Source organism: Lepidochelys kempii, chromosome 14 (genome assembly GCF_965140285.1).
Source record: "Lepidochelys kempii isolate rLepKem1 chromosome 14, rLepKem1.hap1, whole genome shotgun sequence".
Lineage (NCBI taxonomy): Eukaryota > Metazoa > Chordata > Testudines > Cheloniidae > Lepidochelys > Lepidochelys kempii.
In genome coordinates this window covers 8,620,172-8,641,743 of record NC_136393.1, presented here as the reverse complement: position 1 = coordinate 8,641,743, position 21,572 = coordinate 8,620,172, and the positions used below count along the sequence as shown (strand labels likewise).

At 42.0% G+C, this 21,572-nt stretch overlaps 2 protein-coding genes across 8 annotated transcripts in view; one reads left to right on the top strand and one right to left on the bottom strand.

The window, feature by feature from the left end:
* CEP95 (centrosomal protein 95) overlaps positions 1 to 8,802 on the top strand; it is a 31,222-nt gene extending 22,420 nt beyond the window's left edge. For all 3 annotated transcript variants that reach the window (XM_073310778.2, XM_073310777.2, XM_073310776.2), the window contains 6 exons: positions 569 to 735; positions 1,651 to 1,725; positions 2,256 to 2,408; positions 4,294 to 4,440; positions 4,547 to 4,618; positions 4,972 to 8,802. In XM_073310778.2, coding sequence (XP_073166879.1) covers positions 569 to 735; positions 1,651 to 1,725; positions 2,256 to 2,408; positions 4,294 to 4,440; positions 4,547 to 4,618; positions 4,972 to 5,148 — 791 coding nt within the window. In that variant the 3' untranslated portion in view covers positions 5,149 to 8,802. The remainder of the gene's footprint in view (positions 1 to 568; positions 736 to 1,650; positions 1,726 to 2,255; positions 2,409 to 4,293; positions 4,441 to 4,546; positions 4,619 to 4,971) is intronic.
* SMURF2 (SMAD specific E3 ubiquitin protein ligase 2) overlaps positions 1 to 21,572 on the bottom strand; it is a 124,339-nt gene that overhangs the window by 13,046 nt on the left and 89,721 nt on the right. For 4 of the 5 annotated variants that reach the window (XM_073310779.1, XM_073310781.1, XM_073310780.1 and 1 more), the window contains 3 exons: positions 20,125 to 20,326; positions 12,585 to 12,660; positions 8,186 to 12,217 (listed from right to left, as the gene is read on the bottom strand). In XM_073310779.1, the coding sequence (XP_073166880.1) occupies positions 12,118 to 12,217; positions 12,585 to 12,660; positions 20,125 to 20,326 (378 nt within the window). In that variant the 3' untranslated portion in view covers positions 8,186 to 12,117. Of the gene's footprint in view, positions 1 to 8,185; positions 12,218 to 12,584; positions 12,661 to 20,124; positions 20,327 to 21,572 lie in introns of those variants that run through there. The other variant, XM_073310783.1, reaches the window with a different exon arrangement.

The window sequence follows — 21,572 nt, the reverse complement described above, 5'->3', positions numbered from 1 at the left end:
CCCTCTTTCATCTCACATTCAGATCAACCTGTGATAAAGTTGAAATGTGAAAGAACTGACTCAAATCAATCCCTAATTAGGACATTACTCCTGTCCTGGGGCCTACTACCTCAATGCAGTATTTCCAAGGAATTTGAGGAGGATCCAGACAATGATTTGCTTCATTTATGAAATATAGGGCCATCACCAATACAACTTTCGGGCTTATTTTAAATAACTACATGCAGCCAGTGAGATTGACAGGAGCAAGGAAATAATTGTAGGGTTCTATACTGCTTGAAAAGAAAGGGGTAGGTGACCAGGCTTTTTTAAAAATATCAACCCTCTAATACTGTAAAATAGATCTCTAGGAAAAATAGCTAAGATTGTCTTAGGACTGTTCCCTTGGGGATGTTGTGAAGGACTGCAGTACATCCTACTGAGGAACAATGCTACATCATAGTAACAGCATGTTAAATAGACAAGGTGTTCAGTCTGAAGTGTTCGCATAGCTAGAACTTAAGCTCTCTGGAAGAACTACTACTAAACTTGCTCTCTAGGAGCGTATTGATCTGCTTTTATCTTGCAGTGAAAGTAAAGGACAATGACCTCCTGCCTCTGCTCCTGGAAGAGTTTCCATACCTGCACATTTCCCACCACTCTTTGAACAAAATGTGGCAACAGCAGCTTGCACAGATGGAACAACTGAAGTCTGCTTCTGGCAAAGATAGATCAAGACTGAAACTCCAAAGTGAAGTGAGAACCTCTTGTTCAGTATGAACAGTCTCTTAGGCTTGACTGAGGGCAGTGCTGCTACACAACAGTACTGGACACAGGATGATTGCACTAAGCAATAAAACCCAACCAAGTGCATAGATACCGTGTAAGGTATTGGCATAACTTAGGGACTAGTTTGTATATGTTACCTTGGAATCTATCGATTCTGAAATCTGCTTTTCTTTAAAATGGAGACTACTTTAAGGAGGCTGGAGTAGTTTGGGACTGGTTCTCTAAGCACCAGGACTATCAAGATCTCAGCTCCCTGACTTAAAAACTGAGCAGGCCCACTGTCATGTTACAAGGATGTGGGGAAGCCCATTGCTTATATTACTGCAGATGCAAACTCTACAGATTCTCTATCCCAGCTCTTTCATCTTTCAGTATTTGAATAGGTTGTCCCATGGTCTTTATTGTACAAATATATGGTATATATTTGGGTCAAACTAGCACTCAGTCCCCAGCAGAGGTGGCTGTCTAAAGAAGAGCTACTCTGTAGAATAAAGAGGCACTCTTGAGTAGTTAAAGTAGGGGGACTGAATCAGGACACCTGGGTTCAGTTCCTGATCTTAACCACTCACTTGCATTTAACCTTCTATACTACTTTCTCTACAATAAAGATGAATACTTTTTTCACCTTTGTAAAGCACTTCGAATTCCTCTAAGTGCTATTACATACAAACCCTGTAGTTTAAAAGCTATTCTTGGCCTGCAGAATTTGCTAACTCATGGAATGGTTAATTCACCAGTGCTAAATGAATCTTTCCCCTTTCCTTTCTCTTAACCACTTGGGGCAGAGTACACTGAAGTATTTTTCCTCTGTTAAAAGTCCCATCACTGAGTGCCTATCCTGCAGAATTTATTAAAGCAATTACCTGTCATCTTTATCTCAAGGTGGAAGAAGCACTGAAGAAGCATGACCTCCTTGTTGACATCATAAAGAAAGATCAAGACCATAACAAGAGACTGGTATGTTCTTCTAAAGAGGATGCACACAGCATGAGACACTTTCATGGTGATACAGCCAAAATGATCCTACTGTTGGTCCACGGAAGCTGCTCCCTATTGCCTCCTGAGCAGCTATGGTATTGAAGACTTTACCTAGTCTGTTTGCTGTAGGTGGCCACTGAGGTCTTAGAATGACAGTGGGGTTGCTAAACATGCTGATGATTCACTATTTAAAGAAGCAGTTTGGTGCTTTAACGGGGAACAAATCCTGAGAATATGGAAGACTGAGAGGAACAGACCTCAGTCTCTCCTTGTGTGAGTTCAATCCTTGAAACACTAGTTTACCATAAGTGCTGATTCCTTAATTATACAGCACTGTGGATGGCACCATACTACAGTGATCTAATCCTAAATGTAGTGCAAGGTAGTAGAGTGGGGAGAATTTCCTTAATATTGATTTATTTACTAAAGCTTGCCATAAAACCCTGCCTTGACTCTTCCTCTGCAGGAAGCACTGGTGGTCTGATACCTGTTGATCTTTCTTTATTTAGCAAGAGTTTAAGCAACGCATATATCGGCAGAAGTTTGCTCAGAATAAAATGAGAGAGAAACGTCAGCAAATTGCTCGAGCCAAGAAGTACTATGAGGATTACCGCGTTCAGCTGCATGCAAAAATGATGCGGGCTAGGACAAGGGAAGAAAGGGTATGTGAGGGTGCTTTCTTCAAGTATGGCATTCTTGTTCTCCTAGGTGAGACTCCAGTATTGAGTGAGCATCTTTCCCCCTTTACTATGTAGTGTGGAGTTAGACTTCTGAGAAATCAAAGTGTTGGTACAAAGAGTTAGAGGCCAAGTAAACTAAACAACACAGGCCTTGGAGCTCCTAGCTCCTGCCTTCTAACTCTGGCTCTGATAGTTTTTCTGGCAGCAACCATCCTTGACCTTCTAGAAATTTAGAAGCTCTTGGCTCTACTCTTCTTAGAAGAAGGCAGGTGCAGGACTATACCTGCTGGTCAGCCAGGTCCTAGATGAAAGGATTGTTCTCTATGTTCTGCCACACACAGTAGAGCAGCCACCTCCCACCTAAACAAAAGCTGGAGATAACTTTCACTGTCAGGCAACAAAGGAAACTACTAGGCTTAGCCAAGGTTGAAAAGGAGGGTCCAGCATAGTAAAGGGTGGACATCAGAGAGAACTACCTGGGGAAAAAGGTTCTCTTCACAATGAGATCATAAAGCTGAGTTTAGAGGATGTTTCTATTAGTATCAAAAGTAAGGCCACTAATGTTCCTTTTAATTTTTTCCATCCATGTGTGGAATGAATTTTGTTATGCGCACCAATATCAAGGCGATGTGCATCACCAGGAGAAACAAAACTAGATAGAATATATATTTTTAAAAAGTTACCATAGGGATAATTACTCCAGCCAGGACAGGTTAGGCATTTTAGAACTCGCCACTCATAGAAATTTAAGTATAAGAGAAATAAAAATTATGAAATGCATAGACCAGTTAAACTAAAATAACAGCACTTTGAAAGAATAAAATTGCAGAGAATATATGTGCATTGCAGGAAGTAACAATAATACTATAAGTATGTGTTGGAAAGTGAGTGAAAGACACACATACATAGTTTGTGTGTGAGAGAGAGACCGATACACACTGCCCCTTTAAGTAGATCAGTACTCACCAGTCTTGAAGCCTATTTTGTTCAGACATAGCAGCAGTGGTCAGGAAGCTCCATCTGAGGTCCCACTCCTAAGCCCTGTCATGTCCTCCCCACCTCCTGCTCTGCAGAGATGGGGAACAGGGGTATGAGGGGAAGGGGATACCCTGACATCAGCCCCACACACACACACCCCCGCACAGCAAGCAGTAGGCTCCCAGGAGCACCTGGCCGGGGCTCCAAGGCAGAGGGTAGGAGCAGTGTGGCAATGGCACCTGAAGTGCACAGCACTTCATAGACTGCTGGGTGGCCATGCAGCTTAGAGGGAACTTAAAAGGCCACCTAAACTTTCCTTCTGAAAAATGACACCACTTCCCTCAGCCAGTTAGATCCTGTTTAATGTTAAACCCACTTCATTTATCTCATTTACTATTGTACATTCAACAGCTATGGGAGAGCAAGCTGAATTCTATTCCTACTCATGCATCAGCTCATTGCAATGATGGGGGCAAATGCTGCTGTCAGTTATACCTTTAACCCTGATGAACACAGTGATGTTGAGGTGTAACAGATTCTGCCCTCTGATTAGTGGTGATTTGAGGAGAGAACTGTGCCTCAAGTTGCAGTGAGAAGTGAGACCATCTTTGTCTGTGTAAACAGCAAACTTTATATACAATTGAGACAAACATAGAACTTCCCCTCCAATGTTTAGAAGACTTTTTTAGAAGGGCCTGTAGGGAAGGTGGAACATTAAAGTAGAATCTAGGGGGTTCTTGTAACTTCAAAGATCACTTCCTAAAGTTCTGTGGCTTATATGTGCAAGCTGGATCTACACTATACATAACCCCATGGCCTAGACGTAACCTACACTAGCAGAAGGGATTTTTCCTTCGGTTATACATTTTAAAACCTTAATTATTGGCAGATATTTAAGAATCTATTTGAAGAAGGCTTAGAAATTCAGAAGCAAAGGCTGCAGGAGCTGAGAACCTATAGTAAAGAAAAGCGTGCTGAGCAAAGAAGAGTACACCAGGATGAACTAGAGTCCATGGAGAACTACTACAAGGATCAGGTAGGCTGATTTGACTGCATCCAAGACAATCTATCCAGTTTTCAATCTTAAATTGGTAAATAACCTTTCATATCTTAATGAGTTCTAATTCAATGTTTTTACTCAGTTTTCAATGCTGGCAGAAGCTGTATCACAAGAACGTCAAGAAATCCAAGCCCGAGAGAAAGCACAAGTAAAAGTAGGTGTATTTAACTTCCAGTACAGACATGCCAAACACATGAAAAAAAACATAGAAATGGGCTTCTTGGCTAGTAGAGTGTGTGTGGGTTTTTTAATCAGCTCCTGGCAAGGGGGGTGGCAAGAGTCATGGGCGCATAGCGGGACCACCAGTCCCAGACTGGATGCTAGGGGGATCTAGTCAGTGTTGGACTTCTTGGGGATTGGCTTGTTTTGAAATGGGATTAGCTTGATTTTTAGCTTATTGTGAAAGTCAGGTGCATATTTACTGTGTGAAAGTTGGCAACTGTGTCCCAGTATGCAAGTGATTTCTTGTTTGGAGTGGTTTTGGTTAATCTCAATATTCTTTTTAAGACACTGCACAAAACAAAAAAGGAGTTAAGATCAAAGATGGAAAAGGAAATACAGCAGCTGCAGACTATGATAACTCAAAATGATGATGACTCCTTCTTCCAAGAGCTGGAAGCAGAACGACTGAAATCCAGACTTCAAATGGCTTCTTTTCAGTATAGCAAAAACTATTTCTTGTAAGGCATACAGACAATTAAATATCAATGCAGATTTTATGTCTGGCTAAGATACTGTTAGGGGCATGTTTGAGAATTGCCACAACCAGAAGGTGGTGGCTGGATGTTCTGTAAAATGTCTGTCTGGCTTACACTGTGAAAAGCATAGTGTTATAGGTGTAAGTGTCAGTAACAAGGACTTGAGTATTTTTAACATACCTTTTTAATAAAGTTAATTAGATGATTGTTTGAACTTAAAGGACCATTAGACTATTTCAAGCTACCATTCAGCCTTCAGAGCAAAGTTTTTAACCCAAGTATTGCTGAAGAACATAATCTGACCTACCTGTATATTGTACTTAGTACTCTCAACTTTCTAAAGGGCTGAATATGAAAATTCCTTCAGATCAGTGCTACATTTGGGCATTTTAGGCTGAATCACTGCCTTCTGAAAACTTGACTGCAAAGTATAATGATACTAGAAATGTGGAGGCAGCTCTTAAAGCTCCACTTGCTCAAATTCCTTGTGAGAGCAGGTCAGAATAAGGGTTTCACTTAACCTTTGACATATACATTTTAATGTACTGTGGTGGGGTGAGGTGGGGGGAGAAGCACTTCATCACACTGTGTACAGTGCTTATAGGATACATTTTACATATGATTTAACCAGGAATATATTGTTGTAGGGTTATGACTCTTAATAGCTTGTACTAAAGGAGATTGAGGACATGATTGGGCACAACTACTTTAAACAAGCTTGTTATCTTATTCTTAATCACTCACACTTCAAAATTTAGAACACTTTGCTAAAGTGGTAGAAGAACTTGCAGGCTTTTAATTACTTCCTAGAGAGAGCACATTAGTTTTACAGGGGTTCTCTATGCAATTTATTGCAGCAATCTGCTGCTAGTAGGTGGTACTTATTCCCACCATGAAGGTAGGTTATATCTACACTGGTCAAACCAGGTTAGCATTTGCACTTGGTTAAGGTAGACTGTAAACAAGCTGGTTTACTTCACTGACCTACTTAGAAACACAATGCAAGCATTTAGACCTAAAACCAACTTATCTTGTTACACTAACATTAGTCTATTTGAGAACAGGTAAGGAAGCAGTAGGTTTGACACTAGTTGGGTAAAGAAAGACATAATATACTTGCATTCATCATTCTCACTACAAAACTGATTCAGCTATCATGTTGAGGTAAGAGAGCTCCTCTGCCACCACACACTAACAGTACATTTAAGGCAAAGACCCTAAAGTTCACCCTGAATTTAACCTCTTGTACCTGTCTTCTGTAAAGCTGTCATTTACCTCTGCTACTCAAATACATATGCTAGTAGGCTAGGTGAAGGAATAAGCCATAAACGCACAGGTTCTAGTTGGAGCTCTGCTACAGTGTTATAGCCTTACAGCCAAAGTAACTAGGGATGTGAATGTACTTGAAAAATAACTGACACATTAAAGCAGTGTTAAGTCTCCTGCTGTTTAACAAAACTAGAAGTTTTAGATCCATGCCCTAGAATATACTCTTTTCACTAACCAGGACCCAAAGCACAATTTTCAGTAAAAGCCCTTACCTCAAGTTTAGTTTTCCCTATGTGATTAGCTGCTCAAACAGAGGTGGGCAAATTACAGCCCACAGGACCATCCTACCTGGCCTCTAAGCTCCCAGCCCCTCCCCTGCAGCTGCACAGCTTGTGCCTACCCACCTCCCAGGCTTTCCAATAACCCAGTCCTGGCACTCTGAGCAGCCTGGTAAGAGGGTGGGGTTGGATAGGGGCAGCAGGTCCCAGGGGGCAGTTGGATGAGATAGGCATGGGAGTCCCAGGGGGCCTGGAGGCAGGGCTGTGGATAGGGGCTAGGGCCCAGGGAGTAGGGGGGTTGGATAGGGGTAGGAGACCCAGGAGGGGGTAGTCAGGGCAGTCAGAGCAAAAAGTAGAAATAGGGACCAGGCCGGTTGGGGAGGCACAGCCTTCCCTACCCAGCCCTCCATACCATTTCGCAACCTCAATGCGGCCCTCAGGCCAAAAAGTTTGCCCACTCCTGTGCTAGAAGCAGAAATCTTTGGGATTTGCCTGTATAGGACTCTAGTACCTGTCACTCAACATTTTGGGCCTGGCTTTACAAGAGAAATAGAACTACTCAGTTGCAAGAGCATTCATGAGATTTACTCTCATGGATGTGGGGAAAAAGTTCACACTAGATTTGGTGGGAGAAAGAGAATTGCACCTTGACTGAAGCTTCTGCCAGCTTAAATAGTTTTTCTGGGAGCTGTAACCCTGTTAAAAAAAAATTCACAAAATCATTTTGAAACAGCTAATGCACTAAAAGAGACTAATACCCTGCCACCAGGGCTATAACTTAATGAGTTGGAATGAAGACAATGTATTGATTGATTTGTTTCACATTTATATATTTTCCTGCAAGGAGTTCTGTTCAGATTAGCTAAAGCCAGCAGGAAAGTCACCCCTTCACTGATCAAGAGAGATAAATTCCCCTTTGAGATATGTTGATATTTAAGTGGCTATTATTAAAAGCCACAGAGGGAGTTGGGAGAGACTAAGTACAATGGAACCTCAGAGTTATGAAGTTACCAATCAACCACACACCTTATCTGGAACCAGAAGTGTGCAATCAGGCAGCAGCTGAGATTTAAAACAAAACACAGCAAACACAGTACAGTACCGTGTTAAACTACTAAAAAAAATAAAGGGAAAGCACCATTTTTCTTCTGCATATTAAAGTTTCAAAACTGTATTAAGTCAATGTTCAGTTGTAAATTTTGAAAAGAACCACCATAATGTTTTGTTCAGAGTTATGAACAACCTCCATACTCTGAAGTATTTTCTACTGTATAAAAGAAAAACTGGCTACAGTATCCATTCCTGAATGCTGTTTTAAGGCCTCATACTTGCTATATATGCAAGTACATGTAGGAAGGCATCAGATTAGTTTCATACCCTGTAAAATATACTCTCCGCTATTGGAACTGACTCCCTGAACACCTCTAAAGTTACAAATGTAAGTCAAAGTAAAGCTTTAATTAAAAACTTTAAACGTTTTTAAACCATTGATGCTGTGACAGTGCAAACAGCATACAATTTATTGCTCAACTTCTGCATGGGTACATTAAGTTTTTAAAAACCATTTTATACAGATGTTTTGTTAAAGCTTATGTAACGGATGGCAATACAATGAATATCAATGCTAAAAACACTCTGTAATAAATATAATAGAAATGAGAAAATAAAACTCAGTTTGTGGAGGGGAAATTATACTTGAGTCTAAACTAATTACAGCTACAGAGAAAGCTTGGGATGTGATAGAGTTAAAAACCTACTATATAGTGTTAAATACAACAAATGGCACCTGTTAACTATATGGTGCAGTTTAAAATCTGAAGCAATGTGAGCATGCTACATTAAGCTGTATGATGCATACTTATGATATAGAAGCAAAGCTTTTACTTCCATCAATGCAGCCAGTTTAAACGCACCAGAAGTTTCATACAGATGTAGTGTTGTAGAACAAAAATACAAAAGGAAAACTTGTGTGCTCTGGACTCTAGTATAACAACAAAAAATGGTAAAAATAAATCAGTTTAGGGAAGCTGAATCTATGTGCAAAAAAATTAGAATACATACTGTACAAAGCACCATTACAAAACTCTTTACAGCGAGAAATTAAATCCTCTGAAACTCAACTACGTGCTGTATATTTGAAATCTACAAAATAGTCACTGTTCATAATTAAACATTCATAATGAAAAGCAACAGCATGAAACATGATGCAGCATTTCTCTAAAACAACTTTATGCAACTAAAGAATGGATAAAGTAAAACTCAGTAAGGACCAGCTGAAATAAATATTCACATTAATCATGGGGTGAAAGTCCAAGGTTCAATGCAACATAGGGCTTAGCACCTGTTTGAGGGAAAGTGGCTGACAGGATTTTGGAACTAAAAACTTTCATGGGTCAATACTTCTGCAAAATGTATCAGAAAACTTCTGGCCAGCTGGGGTGCTTTATTTAAAGCTCTTAGTTGTTATGAAGGTAAAAAGGCACTCCAGATACTTGATATATTCCTCATAACTGGTCAAATATGTAGAAATATTAATTTTGTCTATTCATGTCCATAGTATTTTAAGAAGTTAGATTTTACAATATTAAACTGGTGGTACTAGAGGGATTATCAACACCAAAATGCCTAGCAGGAAAGCAGTGCACCTACAGCTAAAGCTGCTGTGAAACGTCAAACATTGGGTTAGGGTTTTTTTGGTTTTGTTTTGTGTGCAAATTCCAGTAAACCCTTACATTGGACTCAACATCTCAAACCTATAGGAGGTTAGGATAGGGGCCAGCTACAGCTGTGTGTTCTGGCTGTTTAGTGTAGGGAGTAGACTACAGTGGGGAGGGAGATGCATACCTGAAGCAGCAGAGATCAGCAGAGGCTGGATGCCATCAAGAGACCTTGTACAGTGGCAGCTCAGAAGAGGCACTGAGCTGCAGCAGTCAAATCTGGGGATACAGTGTTTGTGCTCGGTATCCCCAGGCTGGGTCCTCTAGTGTAACAGATCTGCATTGCCCCTCCCTAAGGAGCAACTTGGATGAGGCCTTGTTCTGTTCATACACCACAGGGAAGAGCTGCTTGAAGGATCAGGGGAGTCACATGGGATGAGACTTGTCTGTGGAAAAAATCCCAGCCATACCTTGGCCAGGAACAGAACAGAAACAGCCATCTCCCCCAGAGAGTGGTGCTGTCAATAGACCATTCCTTCTGGATGAAGAATGTAGTGAGACTGTCTCAGCAGGCTTGCACACCAAGGCCTTGCCAGTCACTAATGAAGTTTCCAGCCTGTGAAGTGACAAAAGAACCCTGTCTCTAGAGAACAATCCATCTCACGACCCTCTGAGTTTGGGAAGGTCTCTTAGAGACAGTGTTACCACTCAACTTGAATGAGGTCAGCACAGAGCCGCAAGCCCTCCAAATGTGGAAAAAGGTCTGCCAGACTGCAAGCCCAGCTGCCAAAGTTGATCTCTTGGTTGCTTCAGGTGTGCATCAACAAGCAATTAACCTCTCCACTATGCATGAGCCCAGATTGGTATGTTTTGCTAGATGCTGCTTGTTCTAGCAATCATACTATTAAAGAAAATAAGTGAAAATGTGGATTTGGGCTACCAATGATGGTATGATCTCATTATGACTGCTCTCAAATAGACATACTATTAGGCTATTACCAGTCATTCTAATGAATACAGTCCATTATTAGCTTACGTGCTGTAGCAGTCAGATTTGGCAGAATGAATTTATATGTTGACATTCACAAACTACATAGAATAGACAAGACAAAAAAAAAATCACTAGTTCATTATATAACTTATGCTGCGAAAGGAAGTAGTTGTTTACATCCCATTGTCTTAGTAAGTTCAAGACTCGTTTCTCATCAATGTAAAAATAGTGCAGATTTCCGATGATTAATTATGATCCAAGCTTTAAAAAAACCCAACACCGATTAGAAAAATTTGAAATTCCCTCCAAATGTTGCTGCCCTCATTACTGTGCGAGAGGGCAGGCAAAATGCCAGTTGTATATTACCGATCATGCAGAAGAATGCTGCTAAAAAAATGTGCAGTGAGTAGCCTAACTTCTCCATACCCCAAAAAGACAGCATGCTGACCTCACAGTAGGATGCTCATTTGAACAGCCCAGGATTCCCTTCATTGGTAGTGCATTATGTTCCCATTTGAACTGACCAACCCACATTTTAACTCTTACATATATTTACTCTCATCCCTACAACCAGTGACAATATTGTGCTTTAACCACCTCATTTTCAAAGCACATCACATCGTGCGTGTTTGTTAACAGAAGAGCTTTTGCAATTTGAGTTAGTTACTTTTCCTTCGCTGTAAAACCCACATGACATGAGCAGCCAAACAAAGGTTAAATGTGGTTTACCTGATAAGTCTTTAAGCATCAACAAGTACAGAATGTGAATTGGCTGCATTTCAACATAAAAAGCTTTGGTTGATCAGATAGATACAGTGGGTTCTGAAACATGAACTGATGACCAGGCAGAAGGCTATCAACGTCACCTCATCAGCATGCTTTAAGAATTTTTTTTTAAAATGTAGCATTTGTTTTAAATTGAAAGCAAACCAAAAATACTCTTGACAATATCAACTTGTTACAAAAACGCTTGTTTAAAAAAAAAAAACCAAAATGACTAATGCTCTTTAAAAAAAGACTATTCCACATTTAACACAAAGTACTGTACCAAATGCAGTATTTCACTCAGACTAGGAATCTGACAACTGATAGAAACAGGACCCAGAACGTCATGTCTGTAATTCATGCTTGAAAAATATAAAAAGCCCAATTCTGGGTAACGTTTAAGTTGAACATATAATGCAGAATATAATATTTCACTATAAGAAAATGCAGTTAACATGTAAGTGGCTGTAATTAAAAAGGTTAAAGATTCTTTTAGCCAATTTTATGCAAAGTTAGAATAATCCAAAAAAATTTTTTTTTTTTTTTTTTTTGTAAAAATAGCAGGTATAGACGCTGTTCAGTATATTTACTTGGGCTGAAACGTGATTTGTACCGACTGCTGAAGTTGTGTCTTCTTGTCTGTGAGAATAGAAATCAGGTGGGCAAATAGAACAAATTACCTTTTACAAAAATAGTAGTAGTCTTTAAGTGTAGAATACTGCTTAACTGTCAAAATGTAGTAACAGTCAGCATTCTGTATGGTCAAGATATTAGTTTTTAATAGCAGCTGAATGGTTATATATATATGGCAATAGCCACAGAACCTATTTTCTTGAAGAAAAAAAAATTTCCAAAATTGTCCTTTCCCTCACAGTGTTCTTGAGTAAAAGAGGAAAAGCATTCCTGTATTTCAAGCATTTCTTGAGTCTTGGCTGAGGGGAGGGCTTTCTGGCTGACAGGAGTATAAATAGAATCTCAGGTAAGTCTGCAAAGGGTCATTCCACAGCAAACCCACATGTTTCTTCAATGGCGGTTAGCAGCTTCTCATACAGCTTGTCATAGCTTTCATAGGGAGGAATGTCTATTCGATTAAAGCTGTTAACAAAAAAACAAAAGCTCTTCAGAACAAGTTTCAACTCTACCGAGAAATCCAAGATGGACGCAGTTCTGTTGCACTACAACTGCATTTAACATTTTTGAAACACTTTGGTGATAAGATTGCAACTTCTTGTGTTATATCACTAAATTACATTATGATGGCCAACACAATGACATCGATATAAACAAAACCAGACTATTCCCTATTGCCATAATACATGGAATTCTTTACCAAGTAGAAAAATGATCAGGAGAGGAGAAATAAATGACAGTTGATAATCTAGATGTGCTGTATCAGTGGACGTGTCCATTTACCAAAACGCCAATATTTCCATGGAGGAGTGAAAACGTAACATGGTCTTACCAGGTATGAGCTTTCGGCAAGTTATTAGTGCTGGCATCAATCTGGTGTATTGTAAATAGCCTGGGCCCCGCAGCACCTGCAAATCCAGTAAAGATGAATTCTTTAGCACAACAATTTAACCCCCAAACTACTATCCTGTAACTGTTAAGAAGGCAGAGTGAGAAGTAAATAAGCAGGGGAGACAGACCAGCCATGTACTAAGGAAATGAAAACAGTATAATACTGTGGCAGGGAGGGAGAGAACACACAGAACAGCAAACGGAAAAGCTGTCTCTCCACATTTCCCCTTCAGACAGAAGTTTGGTTTTCTTCACACATGCAGAACACTAAGACTGTTTAAGCCAGGGAAAGATACACAAAAACTAACAGTACAAATGTAAATCTGTGTTGCACTAAAGTAATACAGTAGAGCCTGATCCACACACAGTTTTTATACAGGTATCACTATTTCAGGTAGGGGTGTGATTTTTTTAGAACACATACAACCCATAGCGTGGTCGAATTCATACCACTATAGCTGATTTCTCCTCATACCAGAATAATCTACATTGGTGTAAGCACATTTATACCTGTATAAGCAGCATCCACATCAGGGTCACATTTACAGGGGTATGATTTGTGACCAAGACAGCTGTGATTGCAAAAGCCCCTAGCATAGTATATTAGCAAAAGCACAAGTTATTACCTTACAGTAACTGGAATTACTAGAGATGTTTTGTCCCATGGATATTCCATCATAGGATCAAGTATCAGAGGGGGAGCCGTGTTAGTCTGTATCCACAAAAACAATGAGGAGTCCGGTGGCACCTTAAAGACGAACAGATTTATTTGGGCATAAGCTTTTGTGGGTAAAAAAACCACTTTATCTGAAGTGGGGGTTTTTACCCACGAAAGCTTATGCCCAAATAGATCTGTTCGTCTTTAAGGTGCCCCGGATTCCTCGTTCTTTCCATCATAGGCTGTGCATACGCCTGTGCACGCTTGATCAGTAAGTTTAGTTAGCAGTGCCTGTGGGTCTGGGCCTACACTCCACACATCCTTGTCATCTGGTGTGAGAGTATAGGGGGAGGGTGGACCCGCCCCTGCTCCAGTTCCTTTTCAGACTGGAAGCACAGGAAGACTCCACAGCAGAGAAGAAGAAAGGCAGGAGATGGAGCACCCATAGGGACAACACAGCTCAACTTCCAGTTACTGTTCAGGTAAGTAACCTCTCCTTTGAGTTATTGTCCCTATGGCTGCGCCACAGTAGGAGACTCCCAAGCAGTGTCTTGACATGGAGGTGGATCTCAGCACAGCTCTGAAGACAGTGCTGCTCTAGGTTGTCTCTGACCTGGAAGTAGATTGGCTAGCATAGTGCCCAGAGAACATGTGAACACAAGACCAGGTTGCTGCTCTGCAGTTGTCCATGATGGGTTTGTCTTTAAGAAGGGCTATAAAGGTGGACTGGGCCTGTTGGAATGAGAATGCATCAGAAACCCACTTACACAGTCTGAGCGGAAATTGGCTGTCCATTCTCTTGGCAAACGAGATCAAGACCCTGAAGGGAAAACCCTGAAATAGCTTGTTCTGCCTAGGTAAGAGGCAATGGCCCTTCTTACATCCAAGGTATGGAGGCTAGCTTCCTCTGTCAAGGAATGAGGCTTGGGGTAAAACACTGGTAGTCAGATGTCCTAAAGTGACATGGAATTCTAAAGAGACCTTAGGTAGGAAATGAGGATGGGGTGAAAGGTCACCTTGTCATGGCAAAATGTAAGTAGAGAGGGTCAGCCATGAGTGCTCTTAACTCCCCTACCTGTCTGGCAAAGTTACGGCTACTAGGAACAAAGTCCTGAAGACAGGTAGACAGCTGGGCTCATTAAGGCATTGAGAAGCAGATTAAGGTCCCATGATGGTGCAGACTCCTTAACATGATGAAACAGATAAAACAAACCCTTATGGAATGTGGCTGAGGCAGACATAGAAAATCCTTTGACTGATGGATGAAAGACTAATAGCAGCCAGGTAACCCATCATGGAGTTCAGTGATAACCCTGTATGTTTAAATTCAGCAAGTAACCAAGTATGTCTGTGAGGAGAGATTCAGAAGGGGATATGGATCGATGGGTACGCTAGATTTGGAAGTGCCTCCATTTTTGCAGGTAGATTTTCCTTGTACTTGGTTTCCTACTGCTCAGGAGTATGAACTGAACTTCGGGAGAGCAGCCCAATTCTATGCTTGAGAACTATCAAGGTGCAGAGATAAGAAACTGGGGTGCATTGTGGTGCCCGAGTCCAGTGTCAGGAGTTCTGTAAGAGGAAGGCAGAGAGACATTCACACAGAGATGAAGCAGCTCTAGGAATCACACTTGTCTTGACCAGGATGGTGCTATCAAGATGGAGAAACTGAAAGCTACAGCTTGTTCTCTTAAGTGCCTTGTTTCAATGGTGCCGGAGGGCAGGTATACAAGAGATTATGGGCAGGTCTTCACTACCCGCCAGATTGGCGGGTAGTGATCCATCTATCGGGGAACAATTTATCGTGTCTCGTCTAGACATGATAAATCGATCCCCGAATGCGCTCCCCATTGACTACGGAACTCCAGCTCGCGAGAGGCAGAAGCAAAGTTGACGGGAGAGCAGCAGTGGTCGACTTGCTGCCATCCTCACGGCCAGGTAAGCTATTCGCATAGCTGAAGTTGCGTATCTTAGGTCGACACCGCCCCCAGTGTAGACCAGGGCTATCAGGCTAAGGGAAGAACAGGGAGTTCCCTATGCAGTTGTGACTGTACCTCCTCCTTCCCACTCCACAAGCAGAATTGTTGGCATTTTGCACTGGCCCAGGAGAGAGTCCCAGGAGAGATCCAGCTCTGGAAGGCCCCAGGACTGGCAAATAAGCTGAAAGACCAAGTTGCTGAGTCCCCTCTCATGGTTTTGAAAGTGTCTGCTCAGAGAATTTGCAACAGCGTTTTGCAGGCCTGGAAGGTAGACTGTTGTCTGTGCAGTGGGATATGCACTAGTTCTGCAGTCTTAGTGATTCTGTGCATAAGGATTAGGATCTTGCTCCCCCTTGACAATTTATGTAGTTTATTCCCACTCTATTGTCCAGCATTACCTTGACTGAGTTGTCCTCCCAGTTGCAAAGAATGTATTGGCATGCGTAGTGAACTACACAGAGTTCAAAAAACGTTACTATGGAGAGATTCTTCTTGAGGAGTCCATTTACCCTGGGCTGCGGTGTCTTGGAGATGGGCAACCCAACCCAGCAGGGAGGCATATGTAGAGATGACCCTTGATGGGTGCAGCCATGAAAATGGAACTCCCACACTAACTGTGAAAGGATCCTTCTACCAGTTGATGGAGTCAAGAATGCTGTGGTAAGATCACTCACTTGGAAAGACTTTGTTGGGGGTTTTAACAGTCCATCAACAGGAGTAGTCTTGCATAGGATGTCACAAACATGTAGGCTGATGTGTGGCCTAAGAACTGCAGGCAAGCACTTGCTATGGATTGTGGGATCTACTGTAGCATGGAGATAAGGAAGGCCATTGGGGTTAACCTGTACATAGGTAAGTAGGTTGAGAAGTGTAGAGGGGCTCCACTGAAGTCTATGCTCTTTATCAGCACTAGAGTAGATTTTACCAACTCTAGACAAAGGCACAGGGAGGTGAAATGAGACATGGGCCTTGTTGGTCATTGGCTGGACCTTGAGGAAGGAGTGACCCTTGAGCCAACTCTCCAGATAGGGAAAGAGTCATTCCCCAATGATGCATGTGAGCTGCAACAGAGTGGACCTTTATACAGATTTTTTTGAAGCATCTGAAAGGCTGAAGGGGAGGACAGGATACTAGTAATTCTCTGTGCTAATACCTAACTGTAGGAAGAGTCTGTGAGACAGGTGCATAGCTATATGAAAGTGTGACAAACCAGTCTGGGATCTAAAGGATGGAATTATCGTTGCTAGAGTAGTCATCCTGAAATGCTGCAAAAGGATAAAGGTATTCAGAGTCCTGAGGTCTTGGACCAGCTTCCATCCTCTTTCCTTTTGGGAACCAGGAAGTACCTGAATTAGAATCCTCTTCCAGTGAATTCGGGGTAACTGTCTCAATCACCCCTAAGAGCAAAAAAGATTGAAACCACCTGTAGGATCGATCTGTCTGATGCGATGAGCTCCCAGGCAGGTTGAAAATGAGAGATGGTCCCCAAAAGGTGAATGTAAAGTAGTTTCATGCAACATGAGATCCAGAGAAGGCGGCAGTTCATGACCTAGCTGTCAAAATGGCTTTTTGGAAGATGATGCAGACTGGGAGGTCACCATCAAGGAAGGCGTCTTCTTGTAAGATCTGGACCTCTTTCTGGAGGCTTCTGCAGGTCTGTATAGATCTGGTATTGAAAAAGTCAAGAATGCTAAGCAATCAGATTTGGTAAGTCATTTCTTTGTGGAAGACATATAGATCCCCAGGGTTCCGAGCAGGAGATCAAAGAAGCAGCAAACATTCATGTCATCCAGGACAGGACCATCCTCTTCCTTTCCTTATGCAACACCACAGTGGGCTTTCTGGAGGGTACCCTATAATACTGGTCACTCTACAGAGTCCATGTGTTCCAAAAAGTCCACTGTAGTGGTGTATAAGCAAAGGAAGAGGATGATCCTGCCAGGGACGACATGAATGTCTGCTGTTTCCGTGATCTCCTCCTTGGGAAATATCTCCAGAGGGCGGTTAGAATGGAAAGAATGGTAGAATCCTAGTCTGAAACCTCTGAATCTGAGGAGTTATCCTCTCCTGTGTCCAATGGAGAGTCCCAAGCATAGGTATGTTGGGGCTGGATAGTTACTGGGGGTTCATAGGGGCTGGTACCGGAGGTCAAGATTGTGTGCTGGGATCCAGGATAATAGAAGGAAGCTCTGGTTGTGAATGGTACTGGGGAGGGTCCCCTCTGGGTATTCCTTAGGAGGGGAGATCCTGGCTTTTCTGTAACTAAGAAGTCTTCATGGGAGAGAAAACTGGACAGTGCTTAATAGGAACCTGAGATGGTACCTGGGACTGTGCAAAAGTATGGTCCACGAACTCCAAGAGTACACTATAGAGGTAAAGTCCGTGTATTCTTTGTGGCTGTGTCCAGAGGAGGGCAGTACCAAAGCATAGTTGAACAAGGCTTCTTAGGAATGCCTGTTCCTGGAGAAGTCATTGTGTCTGGATGTCTCCAGTTCCCTGGCCAACTATGGAGGTGCTTGGTGCAGTTTGTTAGAAGACTTCTTAGCATGAGGCATAAGAGAAGTTTTTTTTGGTGGGTACTGGTAGCTTGGTACTGGGGGTGGGGTGTAACAGAAGCCTCAGCAGTACCCACACCAGTCACCTTGCTCTCTGTCCTAAGAGGTAACTTGGAGACTCTCCCCAGGGAATGAATTTTCTATGTCTTAAGAGTGCTTCAGTTCTGAAGCTGCTCCATGGTCTCTGGAAGTCACTGCTGCAGCCTGAGTGACTAAGGCCGTTGTGCCAGGGAGGAGAGTCAAATCCTGCAGGTTTCAGACAGCAGAGCACTCCATCCCATCCTCCCTCAGCTTGCGAAATCTGCTTTGAAATCCAGTGCAGACCTTGCACTTAGAGTAGACATGGGACTCTACTCTGAGACAGCTGGAATGTCCCTCACTGTGGGGAGGAAGACGACCTGTGGCAGGCCTGGCAGGGTTTGAAGTCCAGGGTCTTTGGCATAACCCAAGCTGGGAGGCTGCAGACAACAACAGCTGAGGGCTGGAAGGTCCTAACTGCAAAGAAAGGCAGCCAGGGTTCAGGCCTCCTGAAGCACCAACTTCAGCTACAACAAATAGGAAACAAATAAAATGAGGAATACATAAATAAAATACTTACTTTCTTAAGAAGGCAGTAATGGAGAAGCTAACACCACACTCTGCTATGCTTTGTTTCAAGCCAGGGGCAGTTGAGAAGTAACTGGAGCCTTGGCGGGTCCACCCCTCCCTATATACCTTGCACCAGAGGACCAGGATGTATAGAGCACACTTAACTAAAATCTACACTCGAGAGTGCACCAGTGCACGCGCAGCCTACGGCGAATGCACCCATAGGGGCAACAACTTGAAGAACTGCCCTGCTACCAGTGCAGCTTACTCCACTCAGGGTGATGACTGAATAAGTTCTCTCTCTAAAAGCTACAGCTTTGCCAGTATTCGCTGCATCCACATTAGCAGCACTTTCGTCAGCATAGTACACTTGTATAGCTATGCTGGGAGACTGCTTCTACTTTAGATTTGACCTCAGGGGTTGTACAACTACAACTATACCAATATAGCTAAAGTGGTACAACTTCTGTGATAGCCAAGGCCCCACTGGGCACTGGTGGTTGTATGGCCCTTCCCAGACACTAGGGTCCAGTATGTGCTGCAAAATTCTAGCTCATGTTAAGGATTTAACCCGCAGGTTAAGTTAGCCATGGCAGTCATAGGGGTCACTAACAGAACATTAAACAAGGGAAATATCTCGTGGGTCATACAGTGAGTTAATCATAGGAAAGAAAGCACCTAAATGAGTGTGGGGCTGCCACCTCTGCTTATGCTTTTCATGTTGCCATTTAAATATGCAACATAGTGTAGAGCTCCTCCAATATGCATTAGCACTCAGTGGAGTACTGCATTCTGCTAACGGGTACTAAAGCCCATTAATGAAATCTTAGTACTGCAGGGGACCTATGCCATCTTAGGAACCCAAAAGACTGCATAGGCCCTATGTGAGTGAGAAGGCTGGGTGGGGATATTTGTTTTCCAGATCCCCTGACTTTTGTAAGTGGCAACTGGCAATCACAAGGTTTTTGCTCAGTTGGAATCCAGCCTTTCTACCAGTAAAGAAAATACTTCTATTTGGTGAGCGTGTTCTCTTCGACACTTTCCTCCATCTTGAGAGAACAAACAGGGGGACCACAGAGGCCTGAACTGATTGCCTCTGATTCTGTTCACCCAGCAGCATGGATGACAAAGTTAGAACGGTTGCTGCAGGAAGGTAGATATTCTATCAGAGTTCCAAAGGCAGTTGGATAATGAGGTAGATTCTCTCTTTTCCTAGCCTGCTCACCACCATGTGGCACCTTCCAAGAAGTCAAGAGTCTCTCTCACACCTGTTATAGTCGCAAAGTTGCTGGCTTTCCTGGCATGGAGTGAATTGTGGACAGCTGCAAAGGCGGTGAGGGATTGTAATAAAGTGAGTATTACAAAACAGGCTACCAGAAAAAAAACCAGCCAGGAGAATCACATACAAGTCTCTGATGTCCAGAGTTCTCTACAATTAGAGAAGACAAGAGAATGAAGTGCTTTGCTGAGTGAAAGAATAGGGCAGGTTACAGCGGAGAGTCACAAAGTTATGGGACAGGAGAGAAGAGTACTGGTAAATGATACTGAAAACAGCTAATCAAGACCACTGAAACCCCCCCCCCTTTTTTTTTTAAAAAGGTCACATTACAAATCAATAATCTTATTTTTATGCAAGGTTTCTGTGATGTGGTATTTCTTTCCCCAAATGGATCCATTTTAAGTTGGTTCCCATCGAATTTTTACCTTGTAATGCTTTAAAACCCTGAAGAGGAACTCTGGATGAGCCGGTCACAAACTGGAGCAATCGTGCTCTCCTCTCTTCATCGAAGAGCTCCACAGCTTTCCAGAACCATTTCACAATGTTGCTGTCTGGAGTACAGTGTTTTAACCTAGTATTTGCCTTCCAATCATTAACATCAATCTTTCCAAGTCCACAAATGATGAGCTGTTAATAATTGTATACATCAGTTGTCAATAGAAATAAGTGACATTACATCTAAGCATCAAAATACAACGCATGTTTAAAAAAATACCTATAGATTTCAGTGCAAATGGAAAGTTACAGGCTCTCTCTCTTGTTTAAAGGCACACACAATTATATCATTTTATTCTGTAGTAAGCAATGTCATACCATGAATCCATTTTCAAGGTATCATATTTAAACTTCATTTCAAACACAGCAGCCAATATCCAAAAGTTGTATGGTAAAGATAATTTAGAGAGCTTGAAAGTGGCTTGTGTTTCCAGATGTACACTTTACGGGTCAAATTCTGCATTCAGATGTTGCATTGAGGCCACTGAGTTCAAGAGGAGTTTCTTATGAGTAGCTGGGGGGTATAGTTTGGTTCTCAGAATTTAACTAATTCTGTTTTTTCCCCTCTTAATGTAACTTTTTATTGCAGTCATCTCCACACGTCTTGTACAAATCAGATTAAACACATTTACAAGACAAATGCACAAGTAAAACGTATCTTGGACTTCGTTTTAATTTTGTTAGAACATCCATCCCCAATTTTGTCAGAGCTTAAATAAAAACTGTGCACTGTGAATGTGTATCTAAGGGTTTTATCACCATTATATCTGAATGCCTTCTGTTGAAAAATCAATAGCAACAGCCAAGTCCCTAGTGAACTTCATGGAGTCTCCAGCACGTCTTCCTTTTTTGAATAAAGCCCCTACATGCATTTGTAATGTTTTTATTTTGGGGCGGAAATGGTTGTCTTTGGGCAGAGGGGAGTGTCAGTGTTGTGCATGTCATTGTTGTGAGGGTGGAAAGGCCTATTTCAAAGAAGAAGGTTTTGCAGTATTTCTGAAAGAGTCAAGCTCTGGATTTGCCTAATCTCCTCTGGAAGCTGGTTCCTCTAGAAGCCAGATCCTCTTGACAGAGAATGCTTTGTTCCCAGTTCTCATGAGGCATATATAAAACTATTCTGAATTTACTGTATGAGCCTGCTCACTGGGAAAACAGACAAGCAATCATAATATATTCCAGGATCACAATAACTTTACAAACAGAAACACAGGAAATGTGGATAATTCACACTTTAGCCATTTTCTAAACCGAAACACATACAATGGCTCTGTGGTTGTGGGCCATCACTGCAGGACTGATAGAGAGAAAAATTCCAGATATGGATTCTATATTAGATGTCCGTTTTTAAAAACGGACTTTGGGAACCAGCTGCATTTGT